A 13,637-nucleotide genomic window follows, 5' to 3' on the forward strand; every position below is an offset into this window, starting at 1 on the left:
AAGAGACTGAACAGAGTGGAGTGGAGCAGGGAGGCCTGAGGCCCTTAAATCCACAGGGAGGAGACCAGGGCACTAAAGGGCAGGTGCCCAGGTGTGCTGCTCCAACCTTAACACCTTCTGTGTTCTCAGAGCTTGACTCACACCAGCTCAACTTTCAACCCATTGCGCAAATGAGTAAACTGGGCAGGGCTTGCAGGCTGGTCCATATCTTGAAAAGCCAAGACCATCTATCATGACCTGTAACCCCAAGGCTGAGATAAGGCTGTGGGCTGGTGACAATTTCCCTCACCCCAACACCTACTGGTGGGGATTAAGGGAAGATAAAAGTGAGACTTCCCAGTGTTCACACACTGCAGACATCTGACATCGACAGTGTGGACATCACTCCAGCCCATGGCAAGAGCCAGCTGGCAGAACCATGAGTTGGACTTTGTGTGTGAGCCTTGCCTTCTGCCTGATGGTGCAGACAGCCCTAGGTAAGCCCCACACCCCTTCCTGAGCTGTCGGGCAAGAGGGACTCATGGAACACGGGAACAGATGTTTAGTTCAACCTCTCCCAGGAGCAGTGGAGCAGGGACATTCAGACAGGTTTGGGCAGACATAGGAGGCGTTTCTGGACACTAATCCACCCACCAGCGGGGAGTCAGAACATTCATATATATATTTTTTATGAAACGTATGTCATAATTTGCATATTTTGTAATTTATTTTATATTTATATTATTTATAAAATTAATATTTATTAAATTAGTAGTATATTAGTGTATATACTAGCATTTGTGTGTATATATCCATCTATATATACATATATTCATAACATGTTACTACCAACCAGATCAAGCTCTAGAACATTTCCAGTGTGCTCCTCCTTCCCAGTCAGTATCCTCGAAGTAACCCCTCTTCTGACTTCCACTATAAATTAGTTTGGCCTACATAAATGCATCAAAATTCTTTGAGGGAAATATTGCTAGAAACCACTTTTAGCATTTTGGCACATTTTCTTTTTGTGTTTTTTATTAGATAGTTGTATATAGCTGTGATATTAGCATGTATTTAATTTTAGACCCTGCTTTTTTCACTTAAAATCTTATGATCAGCATACTATAACTTGAGTTTATAGTTGTATTTTCTTTGCCTGGTCTCCAGATGTAAATGATGCTTCTGGTACTTACTATAGTACATATGACTATGGTTCATAAGGGTCTTTGTTTGAATGTATTTCTGACTATTTTCATAAGGGAAGGACCTGGAAGTGGAATTTCTGAGTCAAAGCATGCAAACATTTTATGGCTATTACGTTTTGTTGTTGTTGTTGTTGTTGTTGGGGTTTTTTTTGTATTTTTCTGAAGCTGGAAACGGGGAGAGATAGACAGACTCCCGCATGCGCCGGACAGGGAGGACCGGGATCCACCCGGCATGCCCACCAGGGGGCGACGCTCTGCCCACCAGGGGGCGATGCTCCTCCCCTCCGAGGCGTCGCTCTGTTGCGACCAGAGCCACTCTAGCGCCTGGGGCAGAGGCCAAGGAGCCATCCCCAGCGCCCGGGCCATCTTTGCTCCAATGGAGCCTTGGCTGCGGGAGGGGAAGAGAGAGACAGAGAGGAAGGAGAGGGGGAGGGGTGGAGAAGCAGATGGGCGCTTCTCCTGTGTGCCCTGGCCGGGAATCGAACCCGGGACTTCTGCACGCCAGGCTGACGCTCTACCACTGAGCCAACCGGCCAGGGTGCTATTACGTATTTTGCCAAATTATTTTCCCGAGGTATTGTACCAATTTATCCTGCACCAACAGTATATGTGAATGTCTTTTTCCCTATATCTTTGCCAGAATGGGGTGCCATCATTTTTTACTTTATTAGGCGGAAGTTGTTGCAAACTCCTGGTGTTAGTTAGCATTTTTTGACTACTAAAAGGTAGAATGTCTTCATAAGTGCTTATATATTGCCTCGAGGCACAGAGCTGGGATCAAGATCGCTCCACAGTAGCTCTTGTTCAGGGGTGTAGAGCGCTCTGCCACATACTCACGTGCCCCCCAGAAGCTAGGGTGAGGACAGTAAAACATCATCGTTCAGAGAAGAGCTCTGATGTGAGACACTGAGTGACCTTGAGCAAGATATAAAACCCCTCAGCTTCCATTTCCACATTTGTATAGTGTGATGAGAATACCACTTACCCTGTAAGTTTTCTCAGGAGGACGAGATGAGGTAGTACATGCAAAGTGTTTGGCAAAGTGCCAGGCTATAATAAAGGATTGATACATAGTTGTTGGTTATTCAATCATAAGTGGACCTAAGATTCAGGGCAAATTCGGGTAATGTGATGATCTCAGGCTGGTCACTGCTCCTCTCTGAGCTACTCCAGGCCTCCCCCAGCTCCTCCTAGAGCCAATAAGTAGCCATGTGAAAGGGCTTTGCAAACTGCAAAGAACTGCCCACGCAGAGGAGGTGAGATGATCCCTTGTCCCCACTGGCCTGCCTCCATGACTGAAGGGCCACCATTACAGCCAGTCCTTTGTGCCAGATAGTGCTTAAGTAAGACTTGTACAGACCTGGGGACGTGGGCAGCCAAGTACTTTGGCCACAGCTGAGGATATGAGGGAATACTCTATCATACCAATTCCAAATTCTATACCAAAAAACTAGTTGCTTCAAAATTTCCTGGTGCAACCCTGAGATTCTCATTCAGAGGGTGTTGGGTGTGGCTTAAGAATCTTTATCTTGCAATGGTTTCCCCCAGATGATTCAGAGGCATAGCCAAATTCAATAAGATTTGGATCCGATTTGCTTTCTGTCACTTTGCAGAGTGAGCCTCAGGCGATTGAACAATTCAGTTTTGATAAGGGAGGAGGGGAAGAAATGACCAGGATTACTCAGGAAGGGGCAACAGATGTGAGGCCTCAATAACCCTTGGCAACAGTCGGGCAGGATAAGAGCCTAGAAAAGAAGGAGAGGTGCCTATAGGCAGAGGCTAAATTCAACGTGGCCTAGACTGTATCTGTTCCAAGAAGTGGCTATCATATAAGTATGCTTAAAGTGTATATGTGTGTATGTGTGTTTGTGTGTGTATAATATGTGAATGTATGCAACATATAGGTACATTGCAACTTATATCTAATTATACTTGCAGGCATATATCCATATGCATATAGACATGCATTTAACTCTTATATAGCTGCCTGTTTCTTTGTAAATTAGCTGAGCTCATATATACCTTTGTATGTATAAATTTTCATGTTCATGTGAGTATTATGCAAAGTGTATATGAGTGAGAATGCATACAAGGGTGCACAAAAGTAGATTAAATTACCAGCCATCATTACCTAAAAGATAATCATAAGTAAATATATTTATACAAAATAAAGACAAATAATACAAATAAATACTACAATTTATTTATAACAAAACAATTAATTAATAATAATACAAGAACAAACTGTTTCACATACTCACAGCTGTAAACCTACTTTTGCCCACCCCTGTATATGTGTGTGATTTTTTCCCTAGAAATATGCCAGGCTAATGTTAGCATCAACAAAGAGGTATAGTACCCTGGCCAGATGGCTCAGTTGGTTACAGCATCAATCGGAAGCACAGAGATTGCGAGTTCAGGGCACATACAGGAACAGATTGATGTTCCTGTCTCCCTCTCCCTTTCTCCCTTCCTCTCTCTAAAATCAATTTAAAAAATTTAAATTTAAAAACCCAAAGAAGTATAGTCATATCAATATCAGATAAAGATAAATCAAAATAAATTATATATTTATGGATAGTAAATGACACAAATAGAAATTATTCATATGACAGACATAACTTTTATTCACCTACCAACACAGTTTGAAATCTTAAATCAAATAATGAGAAAAAAATCTTGAGAGAAACACAGAAAAGTTGGGTAAATATACAAATATTATGAAAAGCTTCAAGCTGCTGCTGATGCCCATGGCAGATGATGGGTCAGGGTCCTTTCAGGAGCCACGGTGACTGTTCTTCTCTCTTCCTAGGTGTCCTGCACACCAAGGAGCCTCTAGTGGTTACCGAATATGGGACCCTCCAAGGAAGACAGATGCACCTGGGAAAGACACCCGTCAATGTTTTCCTAGGAGTCCCCTTCTCTAGACCTCCTGTGGGTGCCCGCAGATTCGCTGCCCCAGAGCCCCCAGAGCCCTGGGAAGGAATCAGACATGCCACCAGCTATGCCCCTGCGTAAGAGCCAGAGGACTATTGGTTGGGAGGTGGGCAGACCCTAAGGAGGGTGGTGGACCTATGCCTGCCTCTAGACTGTGGTTTGAAAAACTCACTGAAAACAGCATATTGTGTGACCGTAGGAAGACGTAGGGTTTCCAAGCCTATATAATGAGGTGATTGGTCCAGATGGCGTTGAGTATACTTAGCATGCTGTTCTCCGTTCTCCTGTGGAAGAGGGAACCAAGTAGTATAGAAGTCAAGGGTGGATAGAGCTCTGGGTAAGTGGGGAAAGTGTCCAGCAGAGGGGGCACCACTTGAGCTGGGCCTTAAACAGGAGGAGTTTGCTGAGCAAAAGAGAAGGCATTTGGCAAAGAGGACGGAGGCACAAGGGTTTGGGAGTGGGAGGCAAGGGAAGATGTAAATGAAAAGGAGGGCCTGGGGCCCTGGCCGGTTGGCTCAGCGGTAGAGCGTCGGCCTGGCGTGCGGGGGACCCGGGTTCGATTCCCAGCCAGGGCACATAGGAGAAGCGCCCATTTGCTTCTCCACACCCCCCCCCCTTCCTCTCTGTCTCTCTCTTCCCCTCCCGCAGCCAAGGCTCCATTGGAGCAAAGATGGCCCGGGCGCTGGGGATGGCTCCTTGGCCTCTGCCCCAGGCGCTAGAGTGGCTCTGGTCTCGGCAGAGCTACGCCCCGGAGGGGCAGGGCATCGCCCCCTGGTGGGCAGAGCATCGCCCCTGGTGGGCGTGCCGGGTGGATCCCAGTCGGGCGCATGCGGGAGTCTGTCTGACTGTCTCTCCCCGTTTCCAGATTCAGAAAAAAGAAAAGAAAAGGAGGGCCTGGGCTGTATGGGTGGATCTGGACTTTATCCTGAGGGCAGAGGGAGCCAGGGAAGGTTTTTAAGTAAGGGAGTGACATATATGCACTCAAGTACACACACACGCATGCACGCACGCTGTCTGGATTTTGCTTTTGGTTATATTCCCTCATTGAGAAACAATTCTTGCATTATTATCACCACCTTGCTGGGCTCAAACTCAGGTGCCTTCAGGAATCCTGGGGGCGGATCGCTTCCATATACTTCAACACTCAAAAACGATACCAGATGCTGCACTTCAGTGAGGACTGTCTGTACCTGAATGTGTATGCACCAATGCGCGCGCGTGGGGAACCTCTGCTGCCGGTGAGTAGTCTTCAACCACGTGCATTCCCACGCAGCCATCCTACCGCGGCGCTCAGGTCTCAGCCTTCCTCTTCCAGGTGATGGTCTGGTTCCCAGGAGGCGCCTTCCTCGTGGGCTCCGCTTCCACGTACGATGGCTCGCAGCTGGCTGCCCGCGAGAACGTGGTGGTTGTGATTCTGCAGTACAGGCTCGGCATCCTGGGCTTTCTGAGGTAGGCGGGGCCAGGAACCCACGCAGGGGGCCAGGGGCGGGGCCTCCTCCGGATTTGGGCTCAGACCGAGATGACTGAGTGGAAGGAAAGGGTGGGGGCCGAGTGAAGTGAGTAGCAGAGGGGAGGCCTAATGCTCTGGAGGTGGACGATGGATTCCGCTTCAATGGAGTAGGGCTTAATTCTAAGGAAGGAGGTGTGTTTGCAAGACCTGATCTCTGAGAGACAAGGAGGGGCGAGAAGGAGTGAGCCCTCAGCACCCAGACGGTTGGGGCTGTGGACCCTGAGCCTGAGCCCCGCGTACCCAGCACGGGAGACAGCCAGGCCCGCGGGAACTGGGCGCTGCTGGACCAGGTGGCAGCTCTGCGCTGGGTGCAGAGGAACATAGAAGCCTTCGGCGGAGATCCAGACTGTGTGACCCTCTTTGGCCAGTCAGCAGGAGCCATATCCATCTCTGGACTGGTGAGTGCGGTGCCTGGGCAGATCCAACACAGACGCAAGCCCACAGGTTCCCACGAGTGAATGCTCCAACTGCAAAGACACGTGCAGGGTTACGCATACAGGAACACCTGGCCACAGACCTGCCCTCCCTTCTGCCATGGGTACCTCCTCTTCTCAGCCAAGGCATCCACTCCAGTCAGAGGTAGCACTGATGAGAAAACCAAGCCAGCTCCGGAGACAGCAACGCTGATCCCTGGCCTGAAACACTCTCCCAGCACCTCCTGCCTCCTTACCATCCCCCAGAGTGCTATTCCCTTAACAGAGTTCACTGCAAACCAAGCCTGGGAGTTAGGACCTGGGTTGGAGAGTGGACTTTGTCCCCAAATCGTGGGAGACTGCTGACCTGGAGTGTGGTGTGAGGTCAGGCGCCCTATGAGACACATGGCTGGGAGGTGAGCAGGGACCACATCAAACAAGGACAAGTGCCTGAGCACTTTCTTTGTGCCAGACACTTTTCTAAGCACCTTACTGATATTGATTTATTTACTCCCTCAAAAAGAGAGAGAAGTATTCTCTTTCTACAATTCTACAAAAAAAAAAAAAAGTTTTCTCCATTCTACAGATGAAAGAAATGAGGCCAAGAGAAGTTAAGCCATTTTATCCAAAATGCACTGGAAAACAGAAAAAGATTTTAAGCAGGGAAGTGATACAGTCAGATGTGCATTTAGAGAGATAGCTCAATCTGCTGGAACTTGGTTAGAAGGAAGCAGGAGAAGAGGTTTGGAGACCAGCTGAGGGGGATGGTGATATATCCCAGGGGATATAATGAGGACTGGTTCTAAAACAGAGGCAGGATGGATGGGGAGCAGAGGATGGTTGCAGAGTGATGCAGGAGGCCAAATGGACAGGACCAGGGCAAGTGGAATGTAGGGATGAGCAGAAAAGACCGTGATGGCCCCCAGACCCGAGTTGATGGTGTGGGATAAGGGATGCCACACAGGTGGGGAGTGGCTGGACCAAGTTTAGGGTACATGAAGTCTGAGGTACAAGATGGTGGGCCCCAGATAGAGTTGTTCCCTCAATCTGGACAGTGCAAAAATGCTAAGAACTATCCGCTTTGGGAACCATAGGGTCACCCCAACCCCACATCTAGCCCAAAAGCAGAGGGAGGCCCCTTACTTATGCCAGGAAAACTCCATCCACAACCTCAGGTTCCCTTTGGGACCCCTGGGACTCACTGTACAGACCAGAATATGGAAGCGCCGAGGCAGGAAGGCACGAGCTCCAGGTCTAGGACCCACTCCTGACACCCTCCCAGGTGCCTGCCCCCTCTGGGCCTCTTCAGGCTGCCTAGCCTTGGCCAGACTAGTACCCAAAACTGCCCAAGTCATCTCCAGTTGTGCATATCATGTTTGCCGCCCTCTCCGTTCCTGCAGATGATGTCACCTCTAGCCCGGGGTCTCTTCCATCGAGCCATTTCCCAGAGTGGCACTGCAGTAGTCAGAGCCTTAATCACTCCTGACCCACTGAAGGTGGCCAAAGTGAGTGTCCTTCTCCCCCAGGGTTCAGTAAGGAGGGTGGGATGGGGGCAGCTCCAAGCACCTCTTCTCTCCGCAGAAGGTTGCTCGCCTGGCAGGCTGTGACCACAACAGCACCCGGATTCTGGTAGACTGCCTAAGGGCACGATCAGGGGCTGAGGTGATGCATGTGTCCAAGAAGATGGTAGGTAGAACTTCCTTCCAGCTCCCTGACCTGGAAGTCACCTTCCTAACCTGCTACCCAGCCCCCGGGGACACTGTTTCAGGAGCACATGGGGAAACTTCCTTTTAATCTAGTTGTCGCCTCTCCCCCACAGAGATTCTTCCATGTGGACTCCCAGGAAGACCCTCAGGAGGTGAGAAGGCCCCATTCTGTAACTTGAGTATTTATTGAACACTTACTGTGTGCCAGGCACTCAGGATACTCAGTGAACTGTTTAGGCTAAGATTCCTTCCCTAGTGGGACGGAGAAACAATAAACACTTCAAATATGTAAATAAATTATTTACCTCCTTAAAAGGTGATAAGTGAATAGTAACAAATGGAGCAAGGGAAGGAGGTCAGCATGTTAGACAGAGTCGGCTTCATTGAGGTGACATTTAGCAAAGATTTTCAAGAGATGAAGGAGCAGGGCATGTGGATACCTGGGGCAGCATCCCAAGGCTCAGTAGCCTGGTCCTGACTGTTGCCAGTCCTCTTCCACACCTGCCTTCCCAGGGGTCATCAAGCCCCAGCTTTGTCCAAATTAAGGGGCCTATGGCTAGAGTAGTCTCTGGACAGAGACCCGCTGAGATGGGAACCCTAGCTCACAAGGATTCTGTAAGGATATGTGAAAGGACTGGCTGGAAACGCCCTTGCCTTGTAGATCATGTGGTTCGTGAGTCCCGTGGTGGATGGTGTGGTGTTCCCAGATGACCCTGTGGTGCTCCTGACCAAGGGGCAGTTTTCACCTGTGCCCTACCTTCTGGGTGTCAACAGCCTGGAGTTCAACTGGGTCTTGCCTTTTGTAAGTGAATAGGAGGGGTGCCCACTACTTGGATAGTGCTGGGTATCAGGTCAGATCCCCTTGGCCCCTTGGGGATGCCCAAATGCTTAGGAATCCTCTCCGATCTCTACACAGTGACAGCTGGGCAGAAATGATGGTGGCAGAGGAAATGTGTTGCCTCTTGGAGGTTTGGGGGCCCCAAATCTTTAAATCATAGCTTGGATTGGTCACCATGTTGATTCCTTAGCTTCCACGCAGCTGTAAATCTTGAGGTCTTCCCTTGCTCCTGGGTCAGGGTAGACAGATGTCCCAGCTTAGAAGGAATCCTCCCAGCTCCCAATTAAGTTCTGACCCAGGTAGTAGTGATGGACAGGCTGGCAGGAGGGCAAGAATGGGGGGCCCTTCCTGAGCTGTGTGCACTTTCTGGAAACTCACCATTTAGATGGGTGAGAGCCTTGGGGCCCGGTGTAGTTCTGGCTGGAATCCCTCCTGATACGTTGACCTGACCCACACATGGGTTCTTGTCTTGTGGGCAGGTCATGAAGTTCCCACTAAACCGGTATGTGATGAGAAAAGAAACCATCATCAAACTGCTTTGGAGAACCAACATTTTATTGGTGAGGGGCCACACTATTAGGGGTGCTCAGTTTAGTTGGATTGACAAGGCTACCCTCTCTTTTTTTAACCCTTAGGGGCTCTTAACCAAGGGCTCCCAGCCAGGATAGAGATCTTTCTTGGGGAGCGTGGGTTTTGGCGTGGGATCAGATGGCTGCTGGTGGGCACGGCCCCCCAGGCCTCAGGGTCATGTAGGCAGTTTTGCTCATGCAAAACACAGGGGTAGCCTGACTAGGCGGTGGCGCAGTGGATAGAGCATCGGACTGGGATGCGGAGGACCCAGGTTCGAGACCCTGAGGTTGTCAGCTTGAGCGTGGGCTCATCTGGTTTGAGCAAAAAGCTCACCAGCTTGGAGCCAAGGTCGATGGCTCGATGAAGGGGTTACTCGGTCTGCTGAAGGCCCACGGTCAAGGCACATATGAGAAAGCAATCAGTGAACAACTAAGGTGTTGCAACGAAAAACTAATAATTGATACTTCTCATCTCTTTCTGTTCCTGTCTGTCCCTATCTATTCCTTTCTCTGGCTCTCTCTCTCTCTCTTTCTGTCTCTGTAAAAAAAACCACACACACACAACCCTCCCCCCCAAAAAAAAAACACAGGTAAGAGGCAGCAAAGAAGAGCTTTCCTGGAAGCCTCCCTCTTCCTCTCCCTCCCCTGGGGTAAAACCTCCTGAGTCCAAGTCACTGATGTGCCCACCTCTGGCCCAGTTGGCACCCAGGCCTCAGAGTAGATATGGCTTCCCCACCTAGAATATCACCAAGGAGCAGCTCCCACAGATGATGGAGGAGTACCTGGGTGACATCGGTGACCATGACTGGAAGATGATACGAAACCGTATGATTGACTTACTGGGGGATGCTACCTTTGTGTACCCCACAGTACGGGCTGCCCGCTACCACCGTGGTATGTTGGGCCCCCAAGAGTAGCCACACCCCACCCACTCCTGCAGCTTACCAAATGGGCTTACCAACTACTCACCCACCCTCTCTGTATTCCGGGCTGGTGCAGGGTTCCAAGATGCCACAGAAGAGGCAGCATGATGTCAACTGTAAGAGAAGCTTAGGGGATACTGCCCAGGCTAACTTGGGCTTGAGGAACAAGTGTGTGGGAAGCCAAGAGTGGAAGTGGAGAGGGTAGACACTGAAGCACCTTAAATGCCAAGCCAGGAGAGGAAAGATTCAGAAAAGGAAGGTTTCCACAATCCTCGCCACAATCCCTTGATTTAACTTTTAGCATCTCCAGTCTGCAAGTGAGAAATTGCAGCTCAGAGAGGTTGAATGACTTGCCCTGGGTCATGTGGTTAATGAATAGTGCCAGACAGGATTCAAATCTGCTCCCTTGACTGTGACAGCCAAGCTCTTCCCCTGCTTGATGCAAGTGGGTGGGATGAATGGTGTGGATGAGAAGCCCAGGCTCAGACTTCTCCTGTAGCCCTTCTCAGTTTCCCTATTCCTAGATGCTGGCTTTCCTGTCTACCTGTATGAGTTTGAGCACTACACTCCCGCTGGCATCATTGTGAAAGCCTGCACTGACGGCGCAGACCATGGGGATGAGATCCACTTCCTCTTTGGACGTCCATTCTCCAAAGGTGCTAACACCTCACCTTACACCTCTGCTGGATGTCTAATATCTCCACCTTTATATTGGGATTCACCCCTTCATCTGATGCTCTTCCAAATGGGAGCCCCCTGGCATGGAGTCAATAAGAGAAGGAACAGGGTGGTGTGTCAGCAGCTCATGGTCTGTTCCAAATGCCATATCGCATTCTGCCCCCAGGCCATTCCACAAGTGAGGAGAAGTTACTGAGCCTCCGGATGATGAAATACTGGGCAAACTTTGCCCGCACAGGGTGAGTCTGGCCCCCAACACATCTATGCGGTCTTCTTCTTCTTCTTCTTTTTTTTTTTCTTTTCAGAGACAGAGAGAGAGTCAGAGAGAGGGATAGACAGACAGGAACTGAGAGATGAGAAGCATCAATCATTTGTTTTTCGTTGCGCGTTGCAACACGCAACACTTAGTTGTTCATTGATTGCTTTCTCATATGTGCCTTGACCATGGGCCTTCAGCAGACAGAGTAACCCCTTGCTCGAGCCAGCGACCTTGGGCTCAAGCTGGTGAGCTTTTGCTCAAACCAGATGAGCACGCGCTCAAGCTGGCGACCTCGGGATCTCGAACTTGGGTCTTCTGCATCCCAGTCCAACGCTTTATCCACTGCGCCACCGCCTGGTCAGGCCTGTGCAGTCTTCTTGACCAGCGCTAGACCCAATGGCCAGCTGCTTCAGATGTTTGTCCCTGCAGTCCCACAAGAAATGCACAATCAGTCCAGGCAGAATGCCCCTTCTCCCTCATTTTTCCCCAGTCACCAGGTCCTGAATGTCCCTAGAATGTGTCCCTCTCTCCTTCCCATACCCACAGCCTTCATTCACTCAAGCATTCAAGTCATTCCCAGTATTCTTTTCTCTTCCCAGTCCAATAACGGGAGCTGGAATTCAAGAATATTACCAACATATCCGCTATCCTCCAGCGGCATGTTAATGTTTAACAAAAACATTAAATTGCAATCTGGCATAATGAGAGCTGTACTGGGAGAGCACAAAGCACTTTGAGAGGAAAGAGGAGGTGTCTGACCATGTCTGGGTAGGCAGGGGTGGCTTCCTGGCAGAGGTGACATCTGAGCTAAGCTTTGGCTAGCCTCATGACTTATATCCCATCACACATTCTCTCCTTTCTGTCCACCTTCCGGGGGTCTTTCTGAAATATCATCTAAGTCATTTACCTGCATAAAATTCTTTATGGCTTCCCAGGATAAAGTCCCAACCCCTTACCCTGGCACCACAATCTTCAATCTTTCATTTTTTTTTTTTTTCATTTTTTTTTTTTTTTTTTTCTGGAGCTGGAAACGGGGAGAGACAGTCAGACAGACTCCCGCATGCGCCCGACCGGGATCCACCCGGCACGCCCACCAGGGGCGACGCTCTGCCCACCAGGGGGCGATGCTCTGCCCATCCTGGGCGTCGCCATGTTGCGACCAGAGCCACTCTAGCGCCTGAGGTAGAGGCCACAGAGCCATCCCCAGCGCCCGGGCCATCTTTGCTCCAATGGAGCCTTGGCTGCAGGAGGGGAAGAGAGAGACAGAGAGGAAAGCGCGGCGGAGGGGTGGAGAAGCAAATGGGCGCTTCTCCTGTGTGCCCTGGCCGGGAATCGAACCCGGGTCCTCCGCACGCTAGGCCGACGCTCTACCGCTGAGCCAACCGGCCAGGGCACAATCTTCAATCTTTCCTGTGTCATCTCTCCACATCCATCCTCTTCACATACCTATACCCGTGCTTCCTCCAAAAGCTCTGGCCTTTGCGCATACTGTTCCATCTGTGTGGAAGGCCCTTGCCACCACACACTTTCCTACATTTTCTTAAAGATCGATCTATTTTCTTAAATATCTCTATAAAGCCTTCTTGGACTCCAACTCCCAAAGAGAAGGTGAATGAGGGAAGGGTAAGAGAAGGGGGCAGGGTGAAGACAAGCATGAATAATCATCTCTCTTTCCTCCTCCTGGGCAGAAATCCAAATGGCGGGAAGTTGCCCTACTGGCCACGCTACGACAAAGAGGAAAAGTACCTGCAGCTGGATTTCATCACCAGGATTGGCGTGAAGCTCAAGGACAAGAAGATGGCCTTTTGGAGGAGGCTGTACCAGCATTAAGGACCTAAGAAGCAGAGGCAATTTTGGGGGTGGCTATGCAGAAGAAAGCCTAAGGGATTGTCCCCCATCCAGGCGTTGGGGAGACTTGCCATGGGCATTTCTGGGATAAGGGTCCTGCCCTCCCTAATCCAGAACCTGCAAAGGCTCCTTACTACCTCCAAGCTAGAGCCAGACAGAGCCTTAGACTGGGGCCCTGTACTACCCTCTTCAGCCTGACATCCCATGATGCCCACATGTCTCACCAACTCCCTTGTTAGGCCAGGCCTTTCACTGCTTCACTGTGCCCAGCTACCCAGACTCAGGACAAGTCCTTCTACCCCTCCCTTCTCCAAATCCGCCCACCCTTCAAGGTGTACTTGAAGCTACTTCTTATGGGAAGTCCACCTAAACTGCCACTACCTCTATCATTGAACCCAGCTTATCATTTACCATTTATCCTTGCTCAGTCTTGAGCCCATCAGTTGGGCTGAAGGTCTTGGGCAGGTTATTTTTTACATGGAGTGAAGATTTAATAACTTGGAACCTTCCCCTGGGCCCCTCCAAAGTCTGGAGGTGGTCTTCAATAAAAACATGTTGACCTTGGCCAAGAGTTTGCTTAAAGGCTTTAATCGCTGTAAAAAAAAAATAGAAGACTGGATAAAGAAGATGTGGCACATATACACCATGGTATACTATTCAGCCATAAGAAATGATGACATCGGATCACTTACAACAAAATGGTGGGATCTTGATAACATTATACAAAGTGAAATAAGTAAATCAGAAGAAAACAAGAACTGCAGGATTCCAT

At 49.6% G+C, this 13,637-nt stretch overlaps 1 protein-coding gene across 1 annotated transcript; it reads left to right on the plus strand.

Moving 5' to 3' along the window:
* Positions 1–418: 418 nt before the first annotated feature.
* CES4A (carboxylesterase 4A) lies at positions 419–12,847 on the plus strand. Its single transcript, XM_066242537.1, has 14 exons — positions 419–476; positions 3,997–4,198; positions 5,218–5,359; positions 5,437–5,570; positions 5,876–6,029; positions 7,445–7,549; positions 7,626–7,730; positions 7,864–7,902; positions 8,412–8,552; positions 9,068–9,148; positions 9,898–10,051; positions 10,605–10,736; positions 10,925–10,997; positions 12,706–12,847. The coding sequence occupies exons 1-14, from the start codon at positions 419–421 to the stop codon at positions 12,845–12,847; spliced, it is 1,662 nt and encodes a 553-aa protein (XP_066098634.1).
* The last annotated feature ends 790 nt before the right edge of the window (positions 12,848–13,637 follow it).

The sequence above is a fragment of the Saccopteryx bilineata genome, chromosome 9 (genome assembly GCF_036850765.1).
Source record: "Saccopteryx bilineata isolate mSacBil1 chromosome 9, mSacBil1_pri_phased_curated, whole genome shotgun sequence".
Taxonomy (NCBI): Eukaryota; Metazoa; Chordata; class Mammalia; order Chiroptera; family Emballonuridae; genus Saccopteryx; species Saccopteryx bilineata.